Source organism: Bos grunniens, chromosome 16, assembly GCF_055505025.1.
Source record: "Bos grunniens cultivar Pamir isolate PY7600 chromosome 16, Bosgru_T2T1.0, whole genome shotgun sequence".
Lineage (NCBI taxonomy): Eukaryota > Metazoa > Chordata > Mammalia > Artiodactyla > Bovidae > Bos > Bos grunniens.
The window spans coordinates 27,256,521-27,282,294 of record NC_141180.1 but is presented as its reverse complement, the minus strand read 5'-3'; the positions used below and the strand labels follow the sequence as shown (position 1 = coordinate 27,282,294).

The 25,774-nt window shown below is 48.7% G+C and overlaps 1 protein-coding gene across 11 annotated transcripts in view; it reads right to left on the bottom strand.

Annotated features, from left to right (window-relative positions):
• Positions 1-25,774, bottom strand: part of PRDM2 (PR/SET domain 2) — a 133,140-nt gene that overhangs the window by 12,174 nt on the left and 95,192 nt on the right. For 2 of the 11 annotated variants that reach the window (XR_015143238.1, XM_086343790.1), the window contains exon 9: positions 9,639-9,703. The exons of 8 other annotated variants lie outside the window; for them this stretch is intronic. Coding sequence is in view for 2 of the 3 variants with exons in the window: in XM_086343790.1 (XP_086199916.1) it covers positions 9,679-9,703 (25 nt within the window). In the remaining variant the exon portion in view is untranslated. Of the gene's footprint in view, positions 1-9,638; positions 9,704-23,295; positions 25,185-25,774 lie in introns of those variants that run through there. One more of the 11 variants, XM_086343791.1, reaches the window with a different exon arrangement.

The following is a 25,774-nucleotide window of genomic DNA, read 5'->3' as shown; positions in this document are numbered from 1 at the left end:
GAGGAAACTGAGGCTCAGACAGATGGAGACTTTTCTGGGGAGCAAAGTCCAGGTCTTTCAGCTCCATGAGCCACAATTTTGCAGAGGGACACTAAGTCACCATCCGGGTGTTTCTTTAAGGGATTAGGGTTTTGATGTACTATCTCCTGGAGTTTGCTCAAACTCACGTCCGTTGAGTTGATGATGCCAATAAAATACAGTATCAGTGAGCAGTATCAATGAGCATGGTGTTCTGATTGTCGCTGCTGTGGGGTGGAGGAGGCAGCCTGGCCATCAGAGACCTGAGTGCGAGTTCCCACCTTCATACTCGCTGGAAAGCCTCCCTGACTCCTGGCCTCCAAACCTCAGTCTCTTCATCTGTAAAATAGAGACAACCCCTGGAGCTTGCTAATGCAGAGCCGGGATAGAGAGGGACTGGGAATGAAGGATCCTTGGCCTTCTGAGAAGAATTCAGCAAGAGGGGGATGTTTCTGAATGTCCTGGGAAGGGAATGGGAGGAGAGGGAACATGGAAGCAGGAGGCCTGCTGGGCCCTGCCTGCTCTGTCCGCCTTCTTCCCTCTCTTCCATCACCTGGTCAGGTCTTCTGCACAGCCTCCACACTGGCTCCCCTCCCATAAAGTTGTGACCTGTCCCCGAACCCCAGGCTCCCAGCAGGGACCAAGCTCTTACACGCACAGCCCATCCCCGCCAACCTCCCAGCCACCTCATTCCTTTGGCTCCTGTTTCCCCAGCTTCACAAGACTTCCTTCAGCACATCGACGTGGAGCCCTCCTCCCCATGGCCTTCAGCCTCCAATGCTCACCAGAGTCCCCTGAAGCTGCCCCCGGGCCCATTACATCAGATCTCTGAGGTGGCCTCAGGCAGCAGCATCTTTTAAGACCCACAGGGGTCTCAACGGGGGTGGGGGGTGGGCTGGGAACCAGTGCCCTGCAGATGGTCCAGGGCTGGCCCCCTGAGTTCTCAGCCCACACAACCCTCACCTCCAAGGGTGGCTCCACGTTATCTATGAGATAGTGGTGACTGCGGGTCTAGGACTACAGAATCGGGCTGGGTCTGCTCATCACTGCAGCCTTAACACCTAGTTCTGCGTGTATGAACAGCAGGCCCTCAAAACATACTGAATGAAGGAGTGAGTGACAGACTTAGAACTTCTGGTCGCCAGGGGGAAGGGACAGTTAGGGAGTTTTGGATCAGCATGCACACACTGCTATATTTAAAATGGATAGCTACAAGGATCTACTGTACAGCACATGAACTCTCTCAATGTTATGTGGCAGCCTGGATGGGAGGGGAGTTTGGGGGAGAACGGCTACATGTCTATGTATGGCTAAGCCCATCTGCTGTGCACCTGAAGCTACCACAGCTTTGCTAATTGGGCTATACCCTGATACAAAATTAAAAAGTTAAAAAAAAAGGCAGTGAGTGATCCTAGACCCTAGACATCCCACACACAGGCGTTTCAGACACAGAAATCTGTGCACATTCAGTGCAGAAGCCAGAACCCTGGTTAGTGGGCCCCTCGAGCATCCCACCTCAGAACCTTGTAAGATGGGTGACGCTCATTATCCAGAACCCAAGGTGCCCAGAAAGGGCAGGACGACCACTTCTTCGCTGTCAGAACCACCCTTCCCCCGTGCTGAAGGCACCGGAAGGGCAGAGTTGCCCCATTTGGCTCTTGAGGGTGTCATTTCTGTTTCCAGTGGTCCATTCCTGCAGACCCTCCCAGAACGCTTCCTCCAGCAGTCACAGGGCTCTCCGTCTCTCTTCCAAGTTCTTGTTCAAGGGCCTCCTTCTCATTGCACCTCCTTCCCAAACACTCTATTTGAAATAGCAACTTCTCTGCCCTGACACTCCCAGCCTCCAGTCCATTTTTCTTTCTTTACTGTATTCACCACACCAACACGCTTGGTGTCTAACTGCCATTTGCTTTCTGGCTCCATTGGAGGCGTTTAGTCCCTGATGGACCCACATCTAAACCCATGCCTGGCACGCAGTAGGGGGCCTTTCATTATTTGCTGGATGGATGGCATGACTGCTACCTGCTAAGTGTTTTGCCAAGAAAGCTCTGGTAAGTGGTGTACACTGAGGTCTTCACCTGGTCATGGTCTATGTGTGACTTAGTGATGCCTAAAGGGGAAAGCGCTTGTTTTCAGAGGGAGACCAACGCCACGTGCGAGGTGGCCGAGACTGGGGCCTCTGGGCTCCCAAGCAACCATGTTCTCTCTCAACCCCCACTGGCTTCTGGTGAAGGAGGCAGCAGATACCCTGAACTACACAAGAGAAACAAAATAGAAAGAGCAGGAGGGAAGACCAGGGTCAGGAAGAAGATGGGGAAAGGTGATGTGGAAAAGGGCCCAGCGTAGGTCCCAAGCAGAGAGAGTGATGCAAGGACCTGGTGAGGATCTAACAGGGTTGGTCTGTCTGCATGGGGTGTCTGCACAAGCTGATGACTCACAGGCGAAGCAGGGCAGCACCTTGGCTGGTCTTCCTAGAGCTTGAACTCGCTGGGCTCTGGGGACCTGGGGAGAAGGTGACGTCAAGGAGCAGGGCCCATACCTGATCTCTTATCTGGGGGCAGAGGGAAATGAAGGAGCAACAACAGAAACTAAGACGTGCCTAATAAAAATGAGCTAAAGCTGCCAATCACTGAACAGATCATTTAATGACATGAAAAGGCAATTTACAGAGAAGTCCAAAGCTGGTGAATATGCAAAGATGCCCAGATGCGCTGCAACTGTCCAGGAAGAGTAGTTAACACAAGAGGCCGCTTTCCCAGGTCAGACTGGGGACACGTGCCATATGGGTGGTGCCTGTAGGTGAGGGAAGGTGAGAAGGATGAGGGCTGCCCCCAGGTTTCCTGACACCTGGGGAGGCTGAGCCCACCTGCCCCCATCTCCTGAGAGCATCTCCTCACTCGGCCGGAACGTCAGAGAGGGAAGAGGGGGCGGAGGGGAAGGTCTTATAGGCCTGGGTAAGTTGGGAGCCAGACTATCCCTCTGGGCAGCAAGTGACGTGACCCGATGTGGCCACTGTGTTGGACACAGCAGGATAAGCAAGAACAGAGCTGGGAGACTGGTTAGTCCAGCAAGATGGTGGCCAAGGACATTGAGAAGTGAGCAGTAGATTTGGGATACATTTTGGAGCTGGATGTGGGGGATGGGGCAGGTGGATGAGAGTCTAGACCAATTCCAGAGTGGGTAGTTTGTTTAACGGAGAAGGGGAAGACAAGAGAAAACTTGGTTGGGAGCTATGTTTTGAAAGGATCACCTTTGCAACGTTCACTAGACACCCAAAGGAGACCTCAAAGAGGGTGAGTTAAATGAAACTAATGACCTTGGGCTGGGTCAGCATTCAGGTGGATTGGACAGGCTCAGGGGGGGCGGAGAGCCACCCCCTGTCTAGACAAATTCCAGGGTAGGGGTGCAGGGACTCAGGATGGGATGTGGAGGAGCGGATGTCCACACCACCATGAGAGTGGTGTCCAAGTCGACATGTATTTCAAGGAGGAAGAAGAATTAAAGGTGTCCAACTCTGCGGACGTGTCAAGGAAGATAGAGAACCGATCGCAGCATTTGTTGCCCAGAGGCTGTGGGTAACCTTAGTAACAGCAGCTTCCAGGACATGGTGGAGACAAACACCTGAGAGAAGTGAGCTCAAGAGAGATGGGGAGGAGAGGAACTGAGGCAGGGGCCCAGAGAGTCCCACCAAGGAGTTTTAGGTCAAGGGAGGGGCTGCCGGTTCCGGGACAGGCTCTCTGGGTCTCTGGGGTCCCCACCGTGCTCCCCACCAGGCTGCCTGGGCCTTCTGAGCAGAGATCCCTGCCTGCACCCCCTGTTTGCCTCTTCCGCCTGCATGATTCAGGTCAGGAGGGATCTCTCAGGACACAACCCCCAGAGCTGGCTGGCCACGCAGCCGCCGCGGAGTCTTACATAACCCTCCGTAAATTCTCAAGACAGTGATTCATCTCAAGTTAAGTGTCTGACGTTCAGCACTTTTGCAGGCAGCGAGGGAGAGGCAAAGGGTGTGCAAGCCGATGCCCAGGTGAGATAAGCTGAGATGACGTTGACATTCCCTGGTGGTGGGGGAAGCCTCAATAGATCACTACCTGCTTCCTGGTACCCACTACTTCCGGGAATGGTTGGCATCCGAAGCAGGCTCCACCTTCCGCTCCAGGGAGGCCCCGCCCACTCGAATGGGACCGCCCCCAGCTTGAGAGTCAAGGGTGGGAGTAGAGGAACAGTCCTGGGATGCCGGAGCCTGAACTTCAGTCCTTGAACCACCACCCATAACTTGCTATGTGACCTCTGGAGATGCCTCCACCTCTGTGAACCATGGTAGTCTTGTTCGTAAAATGAGGATGTCAAACAAGGGGGAAAGGTAATTTTGTATTTACTGAGTGCCTACTATGCCCTGGTCTTCTCCAGGAGCATAGAGCCCCTTGGACTGCACGGAGATCAAACCAGTCAATCCTAAAGGAAATCAACCTTGAATAGTAACTGGAAGGACTGACTGATGCTGAAGCTGAAGCTCTAATACTTTGGCCACCTGACATGAAGAACTGACTCATTAGAAAAGACCCTGATGTTGGGAAAGACTTAAGGCAAGAGGAAACGACAGAGGACAAAGTGGCTGGATGGCATCACTGACTCGACGGACATGAGTTTAAGCAAGCTCCAGGAGATGGTGAAGGACAGGGAAGCCTGGCCTGCTGTAGTCCATGGGGTCATAAAGAGTTGGACGTGACTGGGCGACTGAACAACAACTACGCCCCAGGAGTTACTGTAGGGCCTTCATTCTCGGACGGGATGGTGATGACCTGCATCTCAGAGAGGAGGAGACAGAGGCTTGAGAGAGGTGAGGAGGCCCCAACATGCTATCTCAGCCAAAAGGGGTACAGTCAAGCTCTGAAGCCAAGACCACCTGACACCAAAGCTTGGGCCCCTTTCCAGACACAGTCCTTATAGTGACAGGGGTCAAAGAGCTCTTTTCAATATTCCAAAGGGCCTGAAGAGTGACCTTCTGCCCACTGAACAGCCACATGGCCACCCACAAAGCCAGAAGGCAGCTCTGGGTGGAACCATGTCAGCTCAGAGGAGCCCTGGCAGCGGGTCTCAGACTCCAATACTGGAGACAAGGAAACAGTCTCGGTGCCTGCCCCTCTCCTGTCTCATGGATTCTGATTTAGCTGGTATGGAGTCCAGGCACGGAGGATTTTTTAAAAGCCAGTTATTGAGAGCCTCAGTCTGAATCCATCTATTCAAAGTGTGGTCCTCAGACCAGCATCAGTAGTCTCTGGGAGCTTGTTAGAAAGACAGCTACTCAGCCCTCATCTGACCTTCTGAGTCAGAATCTAGATTTTAAAAAAAAAAAAAAAAAAATTTATTTTGGCCATGCTGCTCGGCCTGTGGGATCTTAGTTCCCTGACCAGGGATGGAACCTGTGCCCTCTGCCGTGGAAGTGCAGAGTCTTAACCACTGGACTTCCAGGAAAGTCCCAGAACCTACATTTTTAATTAAGGTCCCTGGAAAGGCACCTGTGTGCTGAAACTGGGGGAGCACGGGGCTGGGGGAAAACCCCTGCAGGCGGCGTGCTCGGTGGTGGCCTAGTTCTGAAATCTGGGGCAGGACCTGGTGCCTAGTGAAGTTGTACAAGGAAAGTCTTTGCAGTGGGAGGGCTGGGGGAAGGGAAATGAAAGTGGTCCTTAGGGGATGGGGCAGCCATTCAAAACCACTGGCCTAGGCAGTTGCTGTGGTTCTTCAACTAACACTCAGAAGGTTGGCATCCTGGGCCCTGGTAGCTTAGATTGTTGTTTACTGTTCAGTCACTAAGTCATGTCCAACTCTTTCTTCAACCCCACGGACTGTTGCCCACCAAGCTCCTCTGTCTATGGGGTTGCCTAGGCAAGAATACAGGAAGAGGTTGCCATTTCCTTCTCCGGGTAGCTTAGGTGGTTTTTCCCATTTGATCTTCCCTTAACCATGTGAGATGGCTTCTTGTGCCTTTTTATGGCTGAGGGGACAGTTGCAAGGGAGCAACTCCTTGTAGCTCCTTGTAGGTCACAGAGAGGTGCAAATAGAATGGAAAGAGGGAAAGTTAGAAAGGAAGGCAGGATTCTCAGAGATCTGACCCCAGAACTGAAGTTTGCCTCTCCACAGGCAGCTCCCCTCCCTCTCATCAGCCCTGAGGGTGGCCATGGGCTGGGGCTGGCTCCAAAAGACCACGCCTGGGTCTTGAGGCTTTTAAGCCAGGTTCTTGTGTCTTCAGGCTTCTCTGGTGAAGACTGCCTGCAATTCAGGAGACCCACGTTCGATTCCTGGGTCAGGACGATCCCCTGGAGAAGGAAATGGCAACCCACTCCAGTATTCTTGCCTGGGAAATCCCATGGACAGAGGAGCCTGGCAGGCTACAGTCCATGGGGTCGCAAAGAGTTGGACACGACTGGGCAACTGACACTTTCACTTCATTTCCTTAGATCTGCAGAGGCCATGTGTTCCCCAACCCTGTTGGACTTTAACTCCAAACACCAAGCACATGACAGCTCATAACACAAGCCGGTCAATAGGAAGGCTGGCCCAGCCAGCAATGGCCCCTGCCAAAGGAAGTTTCCTGGCTGGGAGAACCTGGCCGTGGCTGCCTCTGGTCCTGCCAGGATAGGCGAAGGGCAGGGGATCCCAGAGGCCAAGTCAGCAGCCCATCACTCTCAGGTGAGGACAATGTACCAGAGCAAGATGGTAACCTGTTCAAGGTCACACAGCAAGCTCTTCTTGGGAAGGAGTGAGGGGGCATGCCTGGTCGCACTGCTTTGTAGGGGACAATGAGGAAGGGCAGCATGAGGCCCTGATGGACTTGGGCAAAAGTAACCCTGGGGGCCAGGCAGCCTCCCAGCTTTGTCATTGCTTCCGCTCACCTGCTGCCCCCTGGGGACTCAATCATGGAGAGTACAGAGAGTCTATGCACTTCTCACCCACCTGCCCACCTGCCACCAGGAGGTGTTCTCAGAGACGGTTCCCTAAACGATAAAGGCAGATCAGGATCTGGGCTCCCCATGAAGTCCAACCCTAACTGGGCCTGGTTGTGTTGCTCCAAGACCAAATCATCAAAGGCAGTGTCTTCCCAGAAGGTTGCTCTCACCCCCCCACTCAAACCAGGGTCCCCAACACATCCTCCCCACTCCACTCGGAGCAGCGGGTCATGTCTGAAGGATGTCACACCTGCAGGAAATGTCACGGTCTGTGAGGTGCGAGCTGTGGATGAGCAGCCTCCTTGGTGTTCAGCTCTGACCCCTGGCTACATCTCTGCCGCTGCCTTTTTTTTTTTTTTTCCTGGAACCACTCGGTTCAAGCCCAGATGCTGGCCCTTCTCTTCTCTAGATGAGCCAAAACAGTCTGCTTTCTTCAAAAGGAAACTTGTAAGAACGGGAGGGAAGCCAAAAAGAAAACAGGAACAAATGCAAGTGTGACAAGACTGATGGATGCATAGAAAACAGATTCCCAATTTGGGACAGAAACCGGCTCCCATGAGGTCCAGATGGGAACGCTCTTTGAAACTGTAAAATTCTATAAGGACACTAAAATTTAATTATTACGAACACTCCATCTTTTAAAGTTGTCTAAGACCAAAGAAGTTAAAAAGATTAAGTCAACTCCAGGGATAAACCCTTGCATGATCTGGAGTTGTTGGAACTGAGAGTCCTGATCACAGGATTTCTAGAACTTGATGCTTGCTGCCTGTCCGAGGATATCAACGAGAAGAGGGGGCTGCCTTGATGGAAAGCCTTGTGGGATCTCAGGGGCTCTTTGCTACCCAAGACATCTTGACTAGCCTGTCCTGGGAGGCGTGGGCGTGCCTGGCTGGCAGGGCGTCCCAGACGCAGGGCTGGCAGGGCGTCCCAGACGCAGGGCTGGCACAACCAGGGGAAAGACACGCTTGCTATGTGCCTGAACCAGATGTGAGTCAGTGGGTGATGATGCTGACCAAAGGGCAGGGGTGCTGTGGGCCTGCAGGCATCCTCCTCAAGGGTGAAGGGGACTGGACAGAGGCTGCCCCTGCACCTTCTCCCCATCTCTGCCCCGAGATCCTCAAGGCCTGCACCCTGAATCCCAGCTGACCTCAAAGAGGGGGTCCAGTGGCCAGGGTTGGGACAGTTTCACCCTTTTTTATTTTTTACAGAGCAGGAAATGGAGGTGACCTATAGATGATAAATGACTTGGACGCAAGCCGTTGACTCCTCTCTGAGCTGCTTGGGTCTCACTAGGATCTTGCACTCCATTTGGTTTGGGAACCGCTCACTTGTGGAGGGCTCCCTCCCTATATAAGGCACCACCCAGACACTCCTGAGGAGCCTCCAGTCTCATGGTTGCAGACGGGGAGTGAAATCCCTCCTGATTTTCCTTCCTCCTGATCAGCATCTCCCAAACTGAGGTTCAGTGGAACAGGTTTGCCCAGATGTTTCCCGGGTTCCCATTACCCTTGCTCATTACAGCAGCCAGCATGTCCATGCTGACTGCATGCTGAGCGCAGTGCCTGCGGCCTGACATGGAATAACAAATGCAGTCTCCACGAGATGCCTGTGAGATGAGTACTGCCTCGGTGTATGAGTGAGGAAAAAAGGCACTAAGGGGTTCGGCACCTTGCCCAACAACACACAGCTGGCTGGCGAGAAGCAGATGTGGGATTGAAGTCAGAGCCACTTACTCCAGAGCACGGGGTCACGGAGTCAAACAGACATGTCTGTGCAGGATTTCTGAGTTTTTCACATGCCCACAGGCAGTGTACGTTCCCAAGAGGAGGATGCAGGATGTTGTTCACCCCAAAAGTATGTTCCTCATTTATCTGATAACTATGTATTGACCGACTGCTCTGTGCTTGCCTGGTGTTGGAGGCACAGTGGAGTGCCAGGCAGACATGAACTCTGAAGGCACAGTGACTGCAAGGGGATGGTTTGGGTTATGGTGAACCTCAGAGGGTACCCTTTAAGCACTCCAAAGTTTGGTGTTTTTTTTTTAATTTAGCCTTTTTAGACAGAAGATTTCTAAGATCAGCCACACGAAGCAACACGTCCTGAATCTGAGTTCTTATTCTCTTTGGGAGCCAGATTTTCAACTCTGCACATGTACACACGGTATCATGTGCCATCATGGAGAGGTGTCCTCTGGGCCTATGAAGGCAAGTGAGCCGTGTCCACACACTAAACAAGACCGAGCATCCTCATGATTATCAGCACTGATCCATCAAGCATCTATTATGTACCAGACCCCATGCCGGGCACAGCGTTAGAGCAGTAAAGCGAACAGACCTGGTGTCCAGAACACTGGGGTGTGTGACCTGGAAGGAGAAGGTCATTACTTGCATAATACAAAAGCAAATATAAAATTACAAAGTGCGATTAGCAGGAAGGAGCAAAAAGAGAGGATACAAGAGCTCAGACAAGGGACCTGACTGCAGAAGCACTGTGTTGAGGGGTGGGGGTGCTCTGCATCCACCCCCAATAGTTTCTGTTGACTGAGCCTTGGGTTCCGTGGAATGTACAGGACACATTCCGGGACTGGCTTCACTTTACCATGCTGTCCTTTGCTTTGCTTCATTTGGAGGTGGGAGGGGAGGGAATGAAAAAGAAAGCAAAAAAGGTGTAACTTACTTTACCCCAGCAAGAAGAGAGACAGGGTTTCTAGAAGGGATCATTTCTGTCTCTGAAGGCCACTCCTGAGGACAGAGAGGGGATTGTTACTTTGTTACTACCTACCCTCACCCTCACCTTTCCTATCCTCATTTTTCTGCCCGAGTCTCAAAGCAAGTTTTACACCAGGGGATTTGGGGAGTTTGCAGATGGGAAAAGGACTGGGGTAAGAGCTCATGAAGTCTGTTCTTCTGGCCTTTTCTGAACCATGAACTACCGATCTGGGATCTCATGCTTGGTACAGGAAGCTGGTCCGAGAGTTTTGTGAGTGGCCCTGGGGTCCCCATGGCTTGCTGCAGATGGTTTCTCAGGCGGAAATGGTCCACCCCCCTGGAGGAGTGGCAGCAAAGTTGGGGTGACTGTGGCTGGCATGTCTACCTGGACAAGGCTAGGGGCCATGTCCACCAGCACCGCGGGCCCCAAAACGTTCTACAATGGTGAAGAGGAGAACCACTTAGGAGTGCAAAGCGGAGAGCACCTACTCAAATGCAAGAGAGGAGCCTGTGGCCTATGAAAGTCCCCTGCATCAGATGGCACAGCAGGCCCAGCTCCCCCAGCCTCAGTTCTAGGCTGCTCCTCTTTATTTGTACTCACTCCCTGAGGATGCCAGCTACATGGTTTTCAGTTTCATGGGTACTCTTGAGGACTCTCAAATTTATTAATACAGTTCCAGCTGGGTCCCTTCCTCTAAAACGCAAACCTGTGTATTCAACTCCCCTCCCCTTGAGTGTCTAATGGCATCCCAAACTTTACATGCCCCTAAACTGAATTCCCAGCACACATGTACCCCACAAACTGGCTCCATCACCTAATCACTGAATGGCAACTCTATCCCTCTGGATGCAGAGGCAGAAACACCTGTCATCATCCTTGACTTCTCTTTCGTCCAGTCCTCAGCAAATCTTTAGGCTCTGCCCTCAGAAGATATCCAGAATCCCACTGCTACTCACCACCTCCCCTGCTACATTCCAGTCCAACCCACTGTTTCTTACCTGGGTTATTGTCCGCACCTCCTAGTATTTCTATTATTGGCCCCTTTCAGCCTATTCTTAACACATCAGCCAGAGTGATTCTTTCAAAAAGCAAGTCATATCATATGACTGTTCCCTTCAAAACCTTTCAATGACTCCCAACTCACTCAGAATAAAAGCAAAATCTTCCCAAGAACTGCATGAGCCAATTTAAATTGGTCCCTGGTTACCTCCCTGCACTCCTCTCCTGGTCCTCCCTGTGACCTGGTCCCCTGAACACAGATGCTGCTGCCTCAGGACCCTTGCACTTGCTGTCTCCTCTGCTAAGGGCTTTCCTGCCCCATGTCCACAGGCGTCGTTTCCCTTCTCCCTCCCCACCCCCTCTTCTCTCTATATATACATATAGTCCCTTTACAGTCAGACTGCATTTACATGGTAGCCCTCACTTCACTCAATACTCTACTCCCCTCTCCATTTCACTTCTCCCCACCGCACTCATCAGCTGACACTCTATGCAGTTACTCGCTTGTTCGCCGTCTGTCTCTCCCAGGGGGACGGGAGTTCCATGAGGGTGGGGAATTTTGTCAGTTCTGCTCTCTGCGACATCCTCCTGGAACGATGCCCAACACATGAGAGCAGGCGTTGGCCCTGCATTCTGGAGTGAGTGGATGAATCAATGAATGAATGAAGGGCCGAGATCTACCATCTTTCTTAACTAAACCCGATAATGCATCACATAGTTATTGTTCTCCACTTGCTGCTTCAAGTGGAGCGAGAACTTAAGAAATTTTTAAGAGCAACTTGAGTGCAAAATGTTTCTGTCTTTATGTGAATTTTTCAACGTTTCTCACCCACAACTAATTGGATGGTAGGTTTTTAAGCAAATTACAAGCCTCTCTCAGCATCCGACTTTGCTTTTCATTAAAAAAACCTCTATGTTCATATTTCATGGGCTCGGATACTATTTAATTAAATCATACACATCCAATAATACTGGCATATTTATTATAATGTTTATTATAAACACAATCATTGTTTTTTAGTAGCTCAAGTCATGTCTGACTCTTTGCGACCCCATGGACTGTAGCCTGCCAGGCTCTTCTGTCCATGGGATTTCCCAGGTAATACTGGAGTGGGTTGTCATTTCCCCCTCCATGGATCTTCCTGACCCAGGGATTGAACCCACCGCTCCTGCTGCATCTCCTGCTTCGCAGGCAGATTCTTTTAACACTGAGCCACCGGGGAAGCCATACACATGATTATGTTTGTATTATTATAAAACACTGTTAAAATAGTGGCATAAACAGGTTTGGAAACAAGTAGAGCTGACTCTTGGCTACATTTAAAGCTGAGCATCAGAGGGCTTGGATGCTCCCTGTGTCATCGGGGGAGTGAGGAGCATCCATTCACATGCCGGGTTGGTTAAACGAAAACCAACTGAGCCTCGGCTCTTATCTTGTTTTATCCACAGCTGGGATCCTAAGAGCAGTTCAGAAAGATGTCTGGCACCACCCAACCCTCTGGCTCCTGTCTCTGCAAAGTGCACCCATGCCAATTATTCCTTAGGTCACGGTGAACATGTGACTTGATGACCTGCAAATGGGAGACCTCTGTGCTGCCTTCCTCAAGGGCTTGTGTGCAGCCCTCTGACTCCATTGGCTGGATCCCATTACACAGAAGCTCTGACCCACGGGTGAGATGGAGAAACAGCCCAGGTGAGATGTGCTCTGAGTCCAGCCTGGGCAACAGCTTTGTTTGGCACAGCCCTGTCTAGTGAGTATGGCATCATGAAACCAAACAGCGTTTAGGCTCTCAGAGGGAGGCATTCCTCGTTTTGAGCAAAAATAACAAAACATGCAAGAGAAGCCAGCCATGGCCATGTATTGTAGAGGGTCTACTTCAGAGGGACTCCTTAGTAGATGTCAGAAGTAAAACTGGAGACAGAGGGAGGAAGACTTCGTTTTGGGGCTTCCCTGGTGGCTCAGTGGTAAAGAACTCGCCTGCCAATGCAGGAAACACAGGTTCGTTCCCTTGGTTGGGAAGATCCATGGGAGAAGGAAATGGCAACCCGCTCCAGTACTCTTGCCTGGGAAATCCCATGGACAGAGGAGCCTGGTGAACTACAGTCCATGCGGTCACAGAAGAGTCAGACACGACTTGGCGAGTAAACAACAACAACGCTAAGTGCCTACTGTGTGCTGGGTGCTGCAGTAGGTGCAGGGTGGCATGAACACAGCACCAGCAGGGCTTTGTGTGACACTAGTCTTGTACCAGTTAATGACCTAACGTCATATATTCCCCTCAAAAAGATACACAAAGAGCAACAATGACCAAGGCAAGGGATCCTCAAGGGTCACCTTGGCTCTGACCCTCAGAAGCGACTAATTCTCAGGTGGCCCTGGCTCATCTGTCACAGGGTGTTTTATTATATAAGCATTCAGAGATGAAAAATGTCATGAATATATCAAAAAGACTGCAAAAGAAAAGGAAAATAATTAAAAATGGAAACCAGAAGCAAATGAAATGATGAGATGTGGTGATACCATGTCATTCTTTTCCCCCCTTTACAAGACCCAAAGGGGAACTCTGAAGTCTGGGTAAGACTCATTGTAGAAGCTAATAAAAATGAAGACTTTAAAGACCCACCACCCGCCCCCGCCAAAGATGGTGATTTAGTGTGTCTGGAATTCTTAATAAGCCTCCTAGGTGGTTTTCTGATGCAGGTGGTCCCCTAAGTGAACATCCCGGTGAAATAATCCAAACTAGGTCCCCTTCACACAGCTGGGAACACAGGAAATTTACCACCTCAGGCTGAAATTAACCAGACGATACCTACTAGACCAGCAAACTACTCTCCCCTCTAAGCACCTGCCCAGCCGGATTCAGAACATTACCTTAATGGAACACCTGCTGCTGGCCAGCACCAGTGGGCTAAACAACTAAAATGTCTTAGTTTTTAAGGCTATAAATGATTAACACTAGTGTTAATTACTGTGATGAAGTAACTTAACAGAACCAACAAATCAGCTACAGTATCTGATGCCAATCTATTGAGGTACATCAAAGGAATTGGCCCCTCCGTGAAGGCCAAGTTAACCCAGGCTTCCTCTCACCAAACTCACTGGTTAAAATTCATTCAAAGGAGTCTAAACGTGAATGAAGGAGGTAGGAGGAGAAAACACCTATAAGCCCATGCATTGATTATAAGAGAAACTCTGAAAAGCTTCTGGAGGAATATCATAAATTAAAGAGGGAAATCCAGTCCACAGGCAGGGCCAGCAGCCTGGGCAGCAAGTCCTGGGATGGAACGAATATCCAGGCATTTCCTTACAGATTCAATCACCTGTGAGCACTTGGCACCAAATAAAACATTTATCCCAAACAGAGATTACAGGACAGAGGCAACGGATAAGGATCAAGGTGCAGGGAATGATGCCCTGGTGATCCAGTTTGGTTAAGGCTCTGCGCTTCCAATGTAGGGAGCCTGGGTTCAATCCCTTGGCAGGGAACTAAGAATTCACATACCACAGGAATGCCCCCCAAAAAAAGATGTACCTTTAATGCAGAATTAAGGTGCTTCTCCTGCGATAAACTTTTGCTGAGGAACTAACTGTGTGCCCTGTCACCAGAACATTCCTTTGATTCTCTCCATGTGTAGAGCATGTGCTTTTGTGAGCTTAAAAGCAAGCATGGAGTCTACTGTTCAAGTTCAGTGTGTTTTACACTCAACACTCCCCTCTCTGCAGTGCACTTTGCTTACTAGGGAGGTCCCTGGGTGTTCTCAGGTCCTAAGCACCTCTTTAGAGGATTCCCAGGTGATGCTAGTGGTAAAGAACCCGCCTGCCAATGCAAGAGATGCAAGAGACGCAGATTCTATCCCTGAGTCAGAATGATGCTTTTGGAGTAGGAAGTGGCAACCCACTCCAGTATTCTTGCCTAGGAAATCCCATGGACAGAGGACTGTTCCGTCCGTGGCTACAGTCCATGAGCTCGCAAAGAATCGGACATGACTGAGCACACACAACCACCTCCTTATTTACATACCACATCAATAGGGCCCCAATCCAGCTTCCCAGCCCGCAATGATCAGAAACTATCTAAAGGCTGCCAGGGAGTACAGACAATATCCACAAATAACAGATGAAAAAGGAGACGGTGAGAAGTACAACCTTCTCCAAAAATACTTGAACCACATCTCAAGCTTCTGGATCCTGCACACCTGAACTCTGAGAGTGTCACTTCACCACCACAAAAGACAAGGTGCTGGTCACCTTGAGCCTTCCAGGAAAGGTGAAATGATGTTCTGGGCAATTTTTAAAAGTGAGGGAAGTAGCAGCTTCATTAGACCTGACAGCAAAACGTCTGTGCATAGAAGCATCCCCCTTCCTGTGTCCAAGACGGACACCAGGCACTCAGCCCGGCCTGGATCCCTGAGCATGACCCTGCCTGGAATCCTGCTCATGGCACCCCTGGCAGCTGCTCCCCTTGCACAGATGGAAACCCAAAACCCACTTGCCAACCATGGCTTGGAAAGACTCTTATGAAAATAGAAAAAAAAAAAAAAAAACTAAAAAGTTGATGCCAGGGAGCAAGGTTTAATTCTCTGGTGCCTGGATCTGCTCATCCCCTAACAAAGCTGGCAGACGAGGTGGCTCCTCACACCCGAGCTGGCTGAGACTGCTCAGCGTGGTCTCCCAAGAACATACAAATCGGACTTGACCAGGAAGGACCAACCACCTGCCAGTGCAGGAGACGCTGCAGATTCAGGTTTGGTCCCTGGGTTGGAAGATCCCCTGGTGGAGGGCATGGCAATCCACTCCAGTGTTCTTGCCTGGAGAATCCCATGGACAGAGGAGCCTGGCGGGCTACAGTCCGTAGGGTCTCAGAGTCTGACATGACTGAGCACGCACACAGAAAGGACCAAGACTTTCGTTCACCTCAAGTATAAGTTTAATCCTTCAAATTAGCTTGTGCTTCTTGTCCACACCTGGGCAGCTGGGTACTAACAAGCCACATAACCTCTGTGCTGCAGGTTCCCCATCTGTAAAATGGGAAATATAAAAGTATCTCATAGGGCTGGTACAATGATTAAATGGGGCAGTATGTGTAAGGCCCTGAAAACAGTGGCCATCATCAAGTGCTTTGAAATATCAGTGACCATCCTTCTCATTTCGGTGAACTGGGGTCCCTTCGTTAAATTTTCATGGTTTCACAGAGCTAATGAAGTGTTTTCTTCCAAACTCTTTTAAAAATTTACACTTTAACTTTGAAATTAAAAACTGACAGAAAATAAGTTACACGGGGGGATGACAGAATTTTTTTTCTCCCACTATCATCTGAAAAATGATTTCCTTTTATGGTCATTATCTGATGGGAGAAAGGGAAGCTGCTACAGTCAGGAGAAGGGGGGCGACAGAGGACAAGATGGTTGGATGGCATCATCAACTCAATAGACATGAGTCTGAGCAAGCTCCAGGAGTTGGTAACGGACAGGGAAGCCTGGCGTGCTACATTCTATGGGGTCGCAGAGTCGGACACGACTGAGCGACTGAACAAGTCAGTACATGAAGCATAGACCTGCCTAAGACACAGCAAAGGGCCCCAGGGTGACGGGCAGCAGAAGCCAGAGTGACAGCCACTTGAGCTCCTTCTCTGGGTGGAGGCAAGAGATGAAGAAGGAAGGTTCTGGCCAGCACGGACTGTGCGGCCATGGAACCTCACCGTTAGCCAAAGTCCAGCCCTTTGCACCTGAGCACCAGCCCCCACCGTGATTCAAACAGATTCCGGAGGTAACCGCAACCCACATAAGGGCGGGCACACCTGTGATCTTCACAACCATCCTTTCTGGTCAGATGGACTGTTACTGCTATTTACAGAAAGGAAAGCTGGGCTCAGAGGTTAAGGAACTTGCCTAAGGCTAACAGAGCTGATAAGGGGATGAAGCCACAGTCAAACATTTTATTCATTTGACAAACATTTATTGAGCAGCTGCTACCTGGCAGGCAGTGTGGGAGAAGCTGGAGATGCAGCAGTGAACACACTGAAGTTCCTGCTCAGGGAGAACTTTCATTCTAGGAGGGGGCACATTTAGTAAACCAAGCGAACAAATCAAGAAAAGAATGTATGAATGAGTGAAGGGCCTCTGAGAACAGAAGAGCAGAGGGAGGAGACGGAGGGACGAGGGCAGTACTTCAGGTCGGGTGGACAGGTGATAAGCAGCTCAGGGTCTGGGGCCAGTCAGCGTCCTTAGCTACATCCCAGTGCCTGAAATGAAGTCTCAGCAAAACCCTGCGGGGCCCTGGGAGGCCAGGCATCCAGAGCTCCCTGGAGACCTCTGCATCCTCAGGTGCTCCAGGCTCATTTGCTGTGCCTGGGGGCCCAGATGGAGAGCAAGGACCATCTGAGGGCCTTTGGGAGTGTTTCTCTGAAACAACAGTAAGACAAACTGAGGTTTGTCAGTTTCCATAAAGGAATCTCTTTTCCTTCCCAGGGCTTGGAAAGCATGAGCAGTTTCTTCAGCAACTTGTTCCTCAGCAGTCATCACCTGCCACGTTCCGGCTCTTTCCACCAAGGAAGGTCACTACATCCCATCCGTTTCCTCAGCGGGGCCTCCCCGGCTCTATCATTGTGAGGACTCAAGTCCTGATCACTGAGCGACAGTGGTCACCATCACCACCACAACCATCAGCCTCACAGGCACACCATCTCCTCTAGCCCAGCCACTCACAGACCAGGCCTGGGGCTCAGCCAGCGGCCTGTCCTACCCGTGACACGTGGGACCCATTCAAGGCCGATGTTTATTTCTGGCATGCTCCCCAACTTCTCCCCAACAGAACCCCATCAGCGCCAGTCACTTGGGAATGCAGTGATTACGTAGGATGTGTGTGCTCAGCCATGTCTGACTTTTTGCGACCCCATGGACTGTAGCCCAGCAGGCTCCTCTGTCCATGGGATTCTCCAGGCAACAATCCTGGAGCAGGTTGCCATTTCCTCCTCCAGGGGAACTTCCTGACATAGGGATTGAAGTCATGTCGCCTGAGTCTCCTGCACTGGGAGGCAGATTCTCTACCACTGCACCACCGGGGAAGCCCATCTACGTAAAACCCCAGTGAATCAGATGGTTTCACACAGCGGCCAAGAGCTGGAACCAGCGGGGTTTGGAATCGTTCACTGCAGTGGGGCAGAATGCAGGTGATGTGGTCCTTGTCAGACTCGGTCGATTTCTCTGTAAATGAAGGCAACTGTTCTACCTCAGGTGGTGGGAGAGCCTTCTGGGAGTTAGTGTCTGGAGGGAAGAACAGCCAGGAATACCCTCAGCTGCTGAATGGTGTCCAGTTACACCCCAAGGGTCCTCTGAAAACTGCTGTATATGGGACAAAGTTTGTCAGATCTACTGACCAACACCTTCCTGATCCAGACTGACCATGAAAGCTGTTTTCTGAATGGCTGGCTGGCTGAATCACTATAGGAAAATGTGCCTGAATTCACAGGCCCAATAATAGCTTTGGAAATAGAAGCCATCTGAAAATGTCCCTAAACTCGAGCTGGGCTGGCAAGGATTGGACGTGATTATAAAAAGCAAGTGAGAAGAGAATGTTACTGCAAGGAAAATTGAATCCACATGAGTTTTAAATAACTTCATTCCAATAGAGAATATTAAAATGTTATATTTTTGGCAAGTATTAAGTTCTGACACAAATGCAATTTTCAATTTAAATTCTACTTTAACCTAAAAAAATGGCCAGATTTGTATCCCAAAGCCTAAACCCCTTCTATTATTAACTTACCTGTGAAACAAACTCTAGGTCATTTAAAAATGTTTTCTACTTAAAATTTACACTTAAGATTTAATGCTAAGACTCAAGAGGTCATCTAAACATAACTTTACCATACAGTAGGCTCTTATCTAAACATTGACATGCAAATATGCTTAAATATGTTCTGATTCAGGACATAAAGCAATACTTTAAACCCTATCTGTAGCTTTCTTTCAATACTGAAATGACACCCTACTGAGTAACCCGGGTAGCATCTATCAAGGAATTTTCAAAAACGTCGGCTTTGTCTGGTATCCTGCTGTGGGTTTTAAGCTGGACCTGTGAAGACATATTCAGGCATGAACTTATTCCATTAAAAGCTTTTATGTTCTCTGGACCATCCGCCTGAATTTCAGGTCGCTTTCTCTAAGACACTTAAAACGGAATTTAGCTGGCCCAAATAAGGCAGAAAACAGAAGCTCATACAAATCCTATCACCCCAGTGGTTCAGCAAGTTCAATAAAAGTGTTCCCAAGTCCTTTAATGGTTCACAACCGAATGTCACTTTTGCAGCAGCTAATAATTTACTGTAGCATCACAATGGTTTTTTTCCAATTCTTATTTTTAATCAGGAAAGTAAATAAAACCTACACACCCTTCAAGCTCCAATATTTTAAAAATAACTTTTGACAAAAACTTAACCCTTCATTTTGCACTCAATAGGGGCTTCCCTGGTGGCTCAGAGGTTAAAGCATCTGCCTCCAATGCGGGAGACCCGGGTTCAATCCCTGGGTTGGGAAGACCCCTTGGAGAAGGAAATGGCAACCCATTCCAGTACTCTTGCCTGAAGAATCCCATGGACGGAGGAGCCTGGTAGGTTACAGTCTGCGGGGTCACAAACAGTTGGACACGACTGAGCGACTTCACTTTCTTTCTTTGCACTCAATGGACTATGTGCTGACATGGCAAGGGAAGCCCCGAGCAACTCTGATTCTGGCCAAACGGGTCACGGTTCTCACATGACATCTGAGAATACTCCTGGTGAACCTTGCTTTAGAACCACTTCCAAAATCAAAGAACATTATTATTATTAAACAGAGTTTTGTCGACTAATCAGACTGATCTAAAAAGCCAACTGGGCTCCCCTGGTGGCTCATCGGTAAAGAATCCACCTACAATTCAGATGTGAGTTTGATCCCTGGGTCAGGAAGAGTATCTGTTGAAGGAAATGGCAACCCACTCCAGTGTTCTTTCCTGGGAAATCCTATGGACAGAAGAGCCTGGCGGGCTACATACAGTTCATGCAGTTGCAGAGTCAGCCACAACTCAGCAACTAAACCACCACCATGAAGCCAAGTGGACCTGAAAGCTCTACGATGGAGGAAGAAGCATGGCCCACAATTAAAACAGTGAAACTAGATGTGTTGCCATGAGCAGCTCCACACTATCAACAGTCCTGCTGCACCAGGAAGCCTTTCCCAGAAGGGATGGATCTACCTGCTCACTGATGCTGGAAAAGCCCTCACTAGAGACGATAGCAAGTCCTGTATTCTACATTTAGAGAAAATGAAGCTTAAAAAAAAAAAAAACAACTATAAAAATGATCAACAGGAAGGTTGTTAAGCTTGGAGGCAGTTCAAATCCTAGCTTTCCACTTGAGAGCTGTGTGACCTCTGAACAAAAATCACTCCCCGTTCCTGGTGTCTGTTCCCCCATCTGTAAACGATACCCACCTCGTGGGGTTCTTGTCAACTTTGGAAAACGCTCTGCACAGCAGCTCGCACAAAGCAAGCACCTGGAAACTGTCAGCTTCACCCCAGGGCTTATCAGACCACCTCCATCACCTATGGAGAGGAAGAGGCACGAGGGAGGGGAGTGGGAGAACTGAGGGCCACTGGTGTGGCTGGAGGCAGGGAGTGGATGGCAGCGGGTGGCATGGAGCCATGCTGGGCAGCCCTCAAACAGAACTCTGGGTGGGCATTTGCCTGAAGGGTGAGCAGCTTCACACTGTCCCCATATCACACTCACTCAAACCTGTTTCTGTTCCATTCAACGTTTTTTGAATACTAGCCATTTTTGTCTATAAAGAATTTCAATGGTAATACGGATGTCATTATTTTCACCAACATATATTTCTTCTTTTTTAAACTCCACAGCACTGCCGTATTTAAGGCCTTTGATCCTGCAGGCAAACTCCCAGGAAAGGGTCAAGACACCAGGAAGGTGGGGCCCCAAGAGAAGCCTTTGAGCAACACGCTCAGCAAGAAACTGCACAACAGCCTGGCCATTCCTTTTCCCCTGGAGACCTATCACCTCTGTCTTCTACAGGCATATAGCCCAGGCTCAAGACCAGACCCCCAGCTTTCAGAAAATGTGAACAATGCTGTTAGTACCTATTCTGCCAATGTTGAGAACACAAGTACTTCAGCAATTAAGAGGTGCATAGTCATTATTTTTCCCACGTAAATTCTGAAATTCTGCAGTGTGCACTCAAGTCACCTGGGATGGTGACCTGACACACTACCCAGGTCACACCCCAAGGTCTCACTTTACTTAAAAGGCTGGTTTTAGGTCCTTGGAGCTGGGAGCCTGAGTGCCACCTCTGGGTTAAGTTTGAGAAATGCCGAGCTGGGGCCTGATAACCCTCTGGAGGCTCCTGAAGACACTCCTCTCAGTAGTGCTCTATCAGGACATTCACAGAGAGACTAGACCCCAAAGGGGCAGCAGCAGTAGGGTTCATGCGGCCAGGGAGAGAGGAGGCCATGGCAATGTCTCCAAAATGAATGACAGAAATGGCAGACCATTTCCCTCAATCCTCCGCCTGGTCTCTGGATTACTTTAACTGTGGCTTTTATATCTGAGTCAACCTTTCCTCGGGGCTTCCCTGGTGGTTCAGACGGTAAAGAATCTGTCTGCCATGCAGGAGACCTGGGTTTGATCCCTGGGTTGGGAAGATCCCCTGAAGAAGGAAATGGCAACCCACTCCAGTATTCTTGCCTGGAGAATCCCATAGACAGAGGAGCCTGGTGGGCTACAGTCCATGGGGTCGCAAAGAGTTGGACAGACTGAGCTACTAACACTTTCTTCACTTTACAGCCTTTCCTCACCCATCTGTACTCTAACCCACTTTCAAGGCAAAGTGTCCTTTATAAGTGTTTCTAATGGTAAGTCCATCAATTCAAAGTGAGGCCAGATAGCAAGCCAAAATACACAGAAATAAAATAACGAATGCATTTGCTGTTGTTCAATCACTGAGTCATGTCTGACTCTTTGCGACTGCATGGACTGCAGCACACCAGGCTCCTCTGTCCTCCACTATTTCCGAGTTTGCTCAAATTCATGTCCATTGAGTCAGTGATGCTATCTAACCATCTAATCAAATGCACTGTGAGATTAATTTTAGAAGAGTTGCTTTAACGTATTAAAAGTCTCCAGTTTAAATATCCACCCTCAAATATTAAGGTAGAAGCATCTTCTTGGCCTCCGAGCCTTGGGAGAACTGTGACGAAGTGAGAGAGGTTTTGAGGTAATAAAAACTAGAGACAGGCACCACACGCAAGCTGCACAAAGGTGGGGACTTTTTGTCCACTGATGTAAACTGGACACAATGTGTGTCTAGAACACAGCCTGCTATACGATAGGTACTCAGTAATTTACTGTGATTTTTTTAAAAACTGCGTGACAAAGTACTGGTAACATCCAAATTAAAAGAGCCAGCCTAGACACTGCCGGATGCTCCCAAACAGCTGCAGGGGCATAAGGCTTTAGTTAATAGCTTTAAAAATTTTTCCACTCCACAAAGAGTTAAACCCTAAGCCATTCTTGTGGAGGGAGGACCTGAGCGCCTTCTTGGGGACCCTCACCTGATTAAGTATCTGAGTATTCCCACATCGAGGGGGACGTGACAGCCCTCACCCGGCTCTTTCAGAGCCGATGGGAAATACGGAAGCATACACAGCCTGGGAGGAGTTCCTGCTAGAAGGAAAACTCGGGAGACCATCTTGCCCATTTCCCACTCTGGGTGAAGCAAAATACTTGCCCAAGGCTAAGCCACCGAGGAGGGGGATGGAGGTGGTGCTTTGTCAGGGGCCTGGAGGGACAGCAGGTGGGTGAGGTGGACAGCCACTCCCTGCTCCCAGAGCAGCGCCCCTTCCAGCTCACAGCACCCGGGGCTCCTCCTTGGGTTCTGGGCTCAGCACTCGGCTTCTAGAGCATTTACAGGGGTAATGCTGAAAGCCGCTTCGTGCCTCCGCCTCTTCCTTCCACACACGTGCCTCCTAAGCCTTTTGGGATTTTCTAAGCTGGGAATCCGTAAGTCACAAGTGTGAACATCTCACTGAGGGAGGCTGATCACACCTTCAGCTTTACCACCCTTTCCTGAACAGCACTGACACAGGCAGATAAAAAGTATCAGAACAAGTACTCCCATGGAGGACTTTATGAAACTGTTTCAGCCATTTTTAATCTTAAAAAAAAAAAAAAAATAAACCCAACAATTTCACAGCAACCTAATACAAATGTTACAACTTCTTTGTTTCATTCTTTGCAGATTCATAAAAATAAAAGTCTCCAGACTAGAGTGAAATGTCCACGAGTATACAAAGGAAGATGACACTTCACGTGGGCAATTATTTCACTCTTACCAAAGCTAAGTTCTGTCTACGCACTTAGCACCAGCGGCTGGCTGCATGTCTACCCTTGAGGTGGTACAGAATCGACATGAATTCACAAATATTCAATCAATGTCAAGTAGAGACAAGTGGGAGGAGGCGGGCTGGGGGGCTCAGCACTGCACTTCAGCGGTGCAGCGATGCAGCCTGGGAGCGCCCCTCCTACATGCACCTTCACTTTCCCCCTTAACTGACCCCAATGATGTACAAAATGCAGTCCTTTCACAGCTTTCAGAAAGTTTTTTATTGGTTACAATGATATAAAATGCATCATTTGAATTCCCCCTCGTCATGAAGTGCTTGCTAGCAACAGCATAAAAAAACCTTTCCATACATTTGACAAGCTCAAATGATTTATTTCATGCTGGAAGGGGAAAACATAGCAAACACCACTCTTGTCTATAATTATTAACCTCTCTCTCTCTCAAGGCTACATTGGTTAAAATCAAAGGACAACCCCTTTTGTATGTCATTTTGTAAATTTTAATGTTTTCTTTAGAATAGTCTTTTATATCACTCTCCAACAAGAATAAAATTACTAACAGCAAACTTCAATACAAGAACACTCTCCAGATTAACAACTCAAACAAAAATGTAAAATGTAAATCACATATAATACAATTGAAGCGTCCAAAACAATTTAAATAATTTTAAATATTTTATTTTTAAACTGCTACAAATGCTTTATACAATATTTCAACATAAAGTCCCCATAACAGAAATGTAACAAAATGGGAATGATAGTGAAAGGGTTAAAGTGGCACAAATTCACCAAACAAGTATTAAACTACAAATTTTAAGAGGTAGATTACTTTTAAAGTTGAGAACAACAAAAAAACATGAATAAAACCTAGCCATTTTCCACCAACTCAATCATTAATCAGGGGGAAGGCAGATAATGCATGGAGAAATGATACCTATACACTCAGAAATAGGCCAATTTGTTGGGCTTTTTAAATCTCTATTAGAGACTGAAGTGTAAAACCTGACATGTAAATTCATTTACACTTATGTGTAGACATACATCTGCACAAGCCTGCGATGTATCCTGGGCACTGACATACAGCTACCATTTCCAACAGTTACAAATTAGTGCCAGATATAATCTGAGAGGATCATGTCCATTTGGATATATAAACATGACACTGGAAGAGGCATAGAAAAAAGTCCATATCCAATCTGGTTTCCTCTCCATTATGCTGGCAATCGGCTTGTGATTAAAAAACAACAAACAAACAAGAAAACAGGCTAAGAAAGAAGCTCAATGCCTCTGTCTACAACTGACTTAAAGGAAAGGCATCAAGAGCTGGTATGTGTGACCAAAACATTATAAAACGAATGCATCCAATCTGCCACCCCTGAAACCTACACTCAGGACTACTGATGAAACAGAGAACTTGCTTTCCAAGGTCGGGTTCAAATCGTTCCTTTCTCTGCTATGTGCCAAAAACTAGGGCCACACTCAGGTCTGAGTTACCAGTCCCGGGGACCAGGAGCTGGGTCAGCCAGCCCGTCTCACAGCGCCCTCCGCTGTGCATCTCAATCATCTGCGAGCCCAGCCTGCAGGTTGGGTGCCAGCGAAGGAGTGCGTGCCTGATTCTACCCACGGTAACAAGAAGCCCGCTGGCAATCAGCTGTGTGTTAGGATTTTTGAGTCAGCTTCAACTGGTCTCAGAAGCTTGGTAGGTTTCGTATCCTTTGCCGTAGTGCTTATCCTAAGTTGAGCATGCAAGATATTTAGTCAATTATTAAGGTTTGTTCTATTTGGGGGGACTTTTCTACAGGAAGTTCCTAGAAAATAAGAAAACTGAAGATAAATGACATGACACAACCTGCTATGAACTGACCAAGTATAAGAAAAGGTAGGGAGACCATGGGACAAATGCGAAGACAGCAACAGGAACAGCAACAGGTCAGACACCAGACTAGGAAGAGGTGCAGGGATGTGCTGGGAGGGGCACAGACGATCTCCTTGGGTTGGTGTGGCAGAGATGGGATGTGAGAAATCAGCACCGTTTTCCTCTTTTAATCACTTTCGTGGTAAATGGAAAAACTTGGTCTGGAATTTTATTTTACTTCTCCATCACTTATTTACATGTCCTTAACTGGCTGCAATGGGAACACAGTATTTAAAAAACAACAACAAAAAAAAGTTCTCTAAAAGCAGTACTGAAGAACATAAAAATGCCTTGGGACTCACAAAGACTAAAGATGGGTAAGAAGGGAGCAGAAAATATACCTCTTTCCTTGTCTTTTTTGTCTTACAGCCCGGGGAAATGAGCCCTCAGAAACAGCTCTAAATGTAGTTCCACTGACAAGCGACCAGTGGGTTGTCCCAACCAGTGAAGGTGAGCCCAATAAAGAATGTGCTGGATTAAGAGCTGTAACAGGACAATCTAGAGAGGAGTATGCCTCTGCAGCTTTGTCCTAAGAAAAGGATTTGGAGCACATGCCTCTTTCGCACCCTGAATGGCACAATGGCTTGTGCTCCAGGAAATGACCGAACGGCAAATTCTGCTGAGCCCTCAGTGTGGGATGGAAAACTGACGTCGTTTTCACGGCTGACTGCAAGTGTATACTTGAAAATCTGTGGAATTCTAAACTGGTATTTGAATGTAAAACGCCTGTGCATTGAGGACCAGCCCTTAATCACAGTTATGATGAAACACACACAGGAAAAGGGTGTGCTGCCAGTTCCG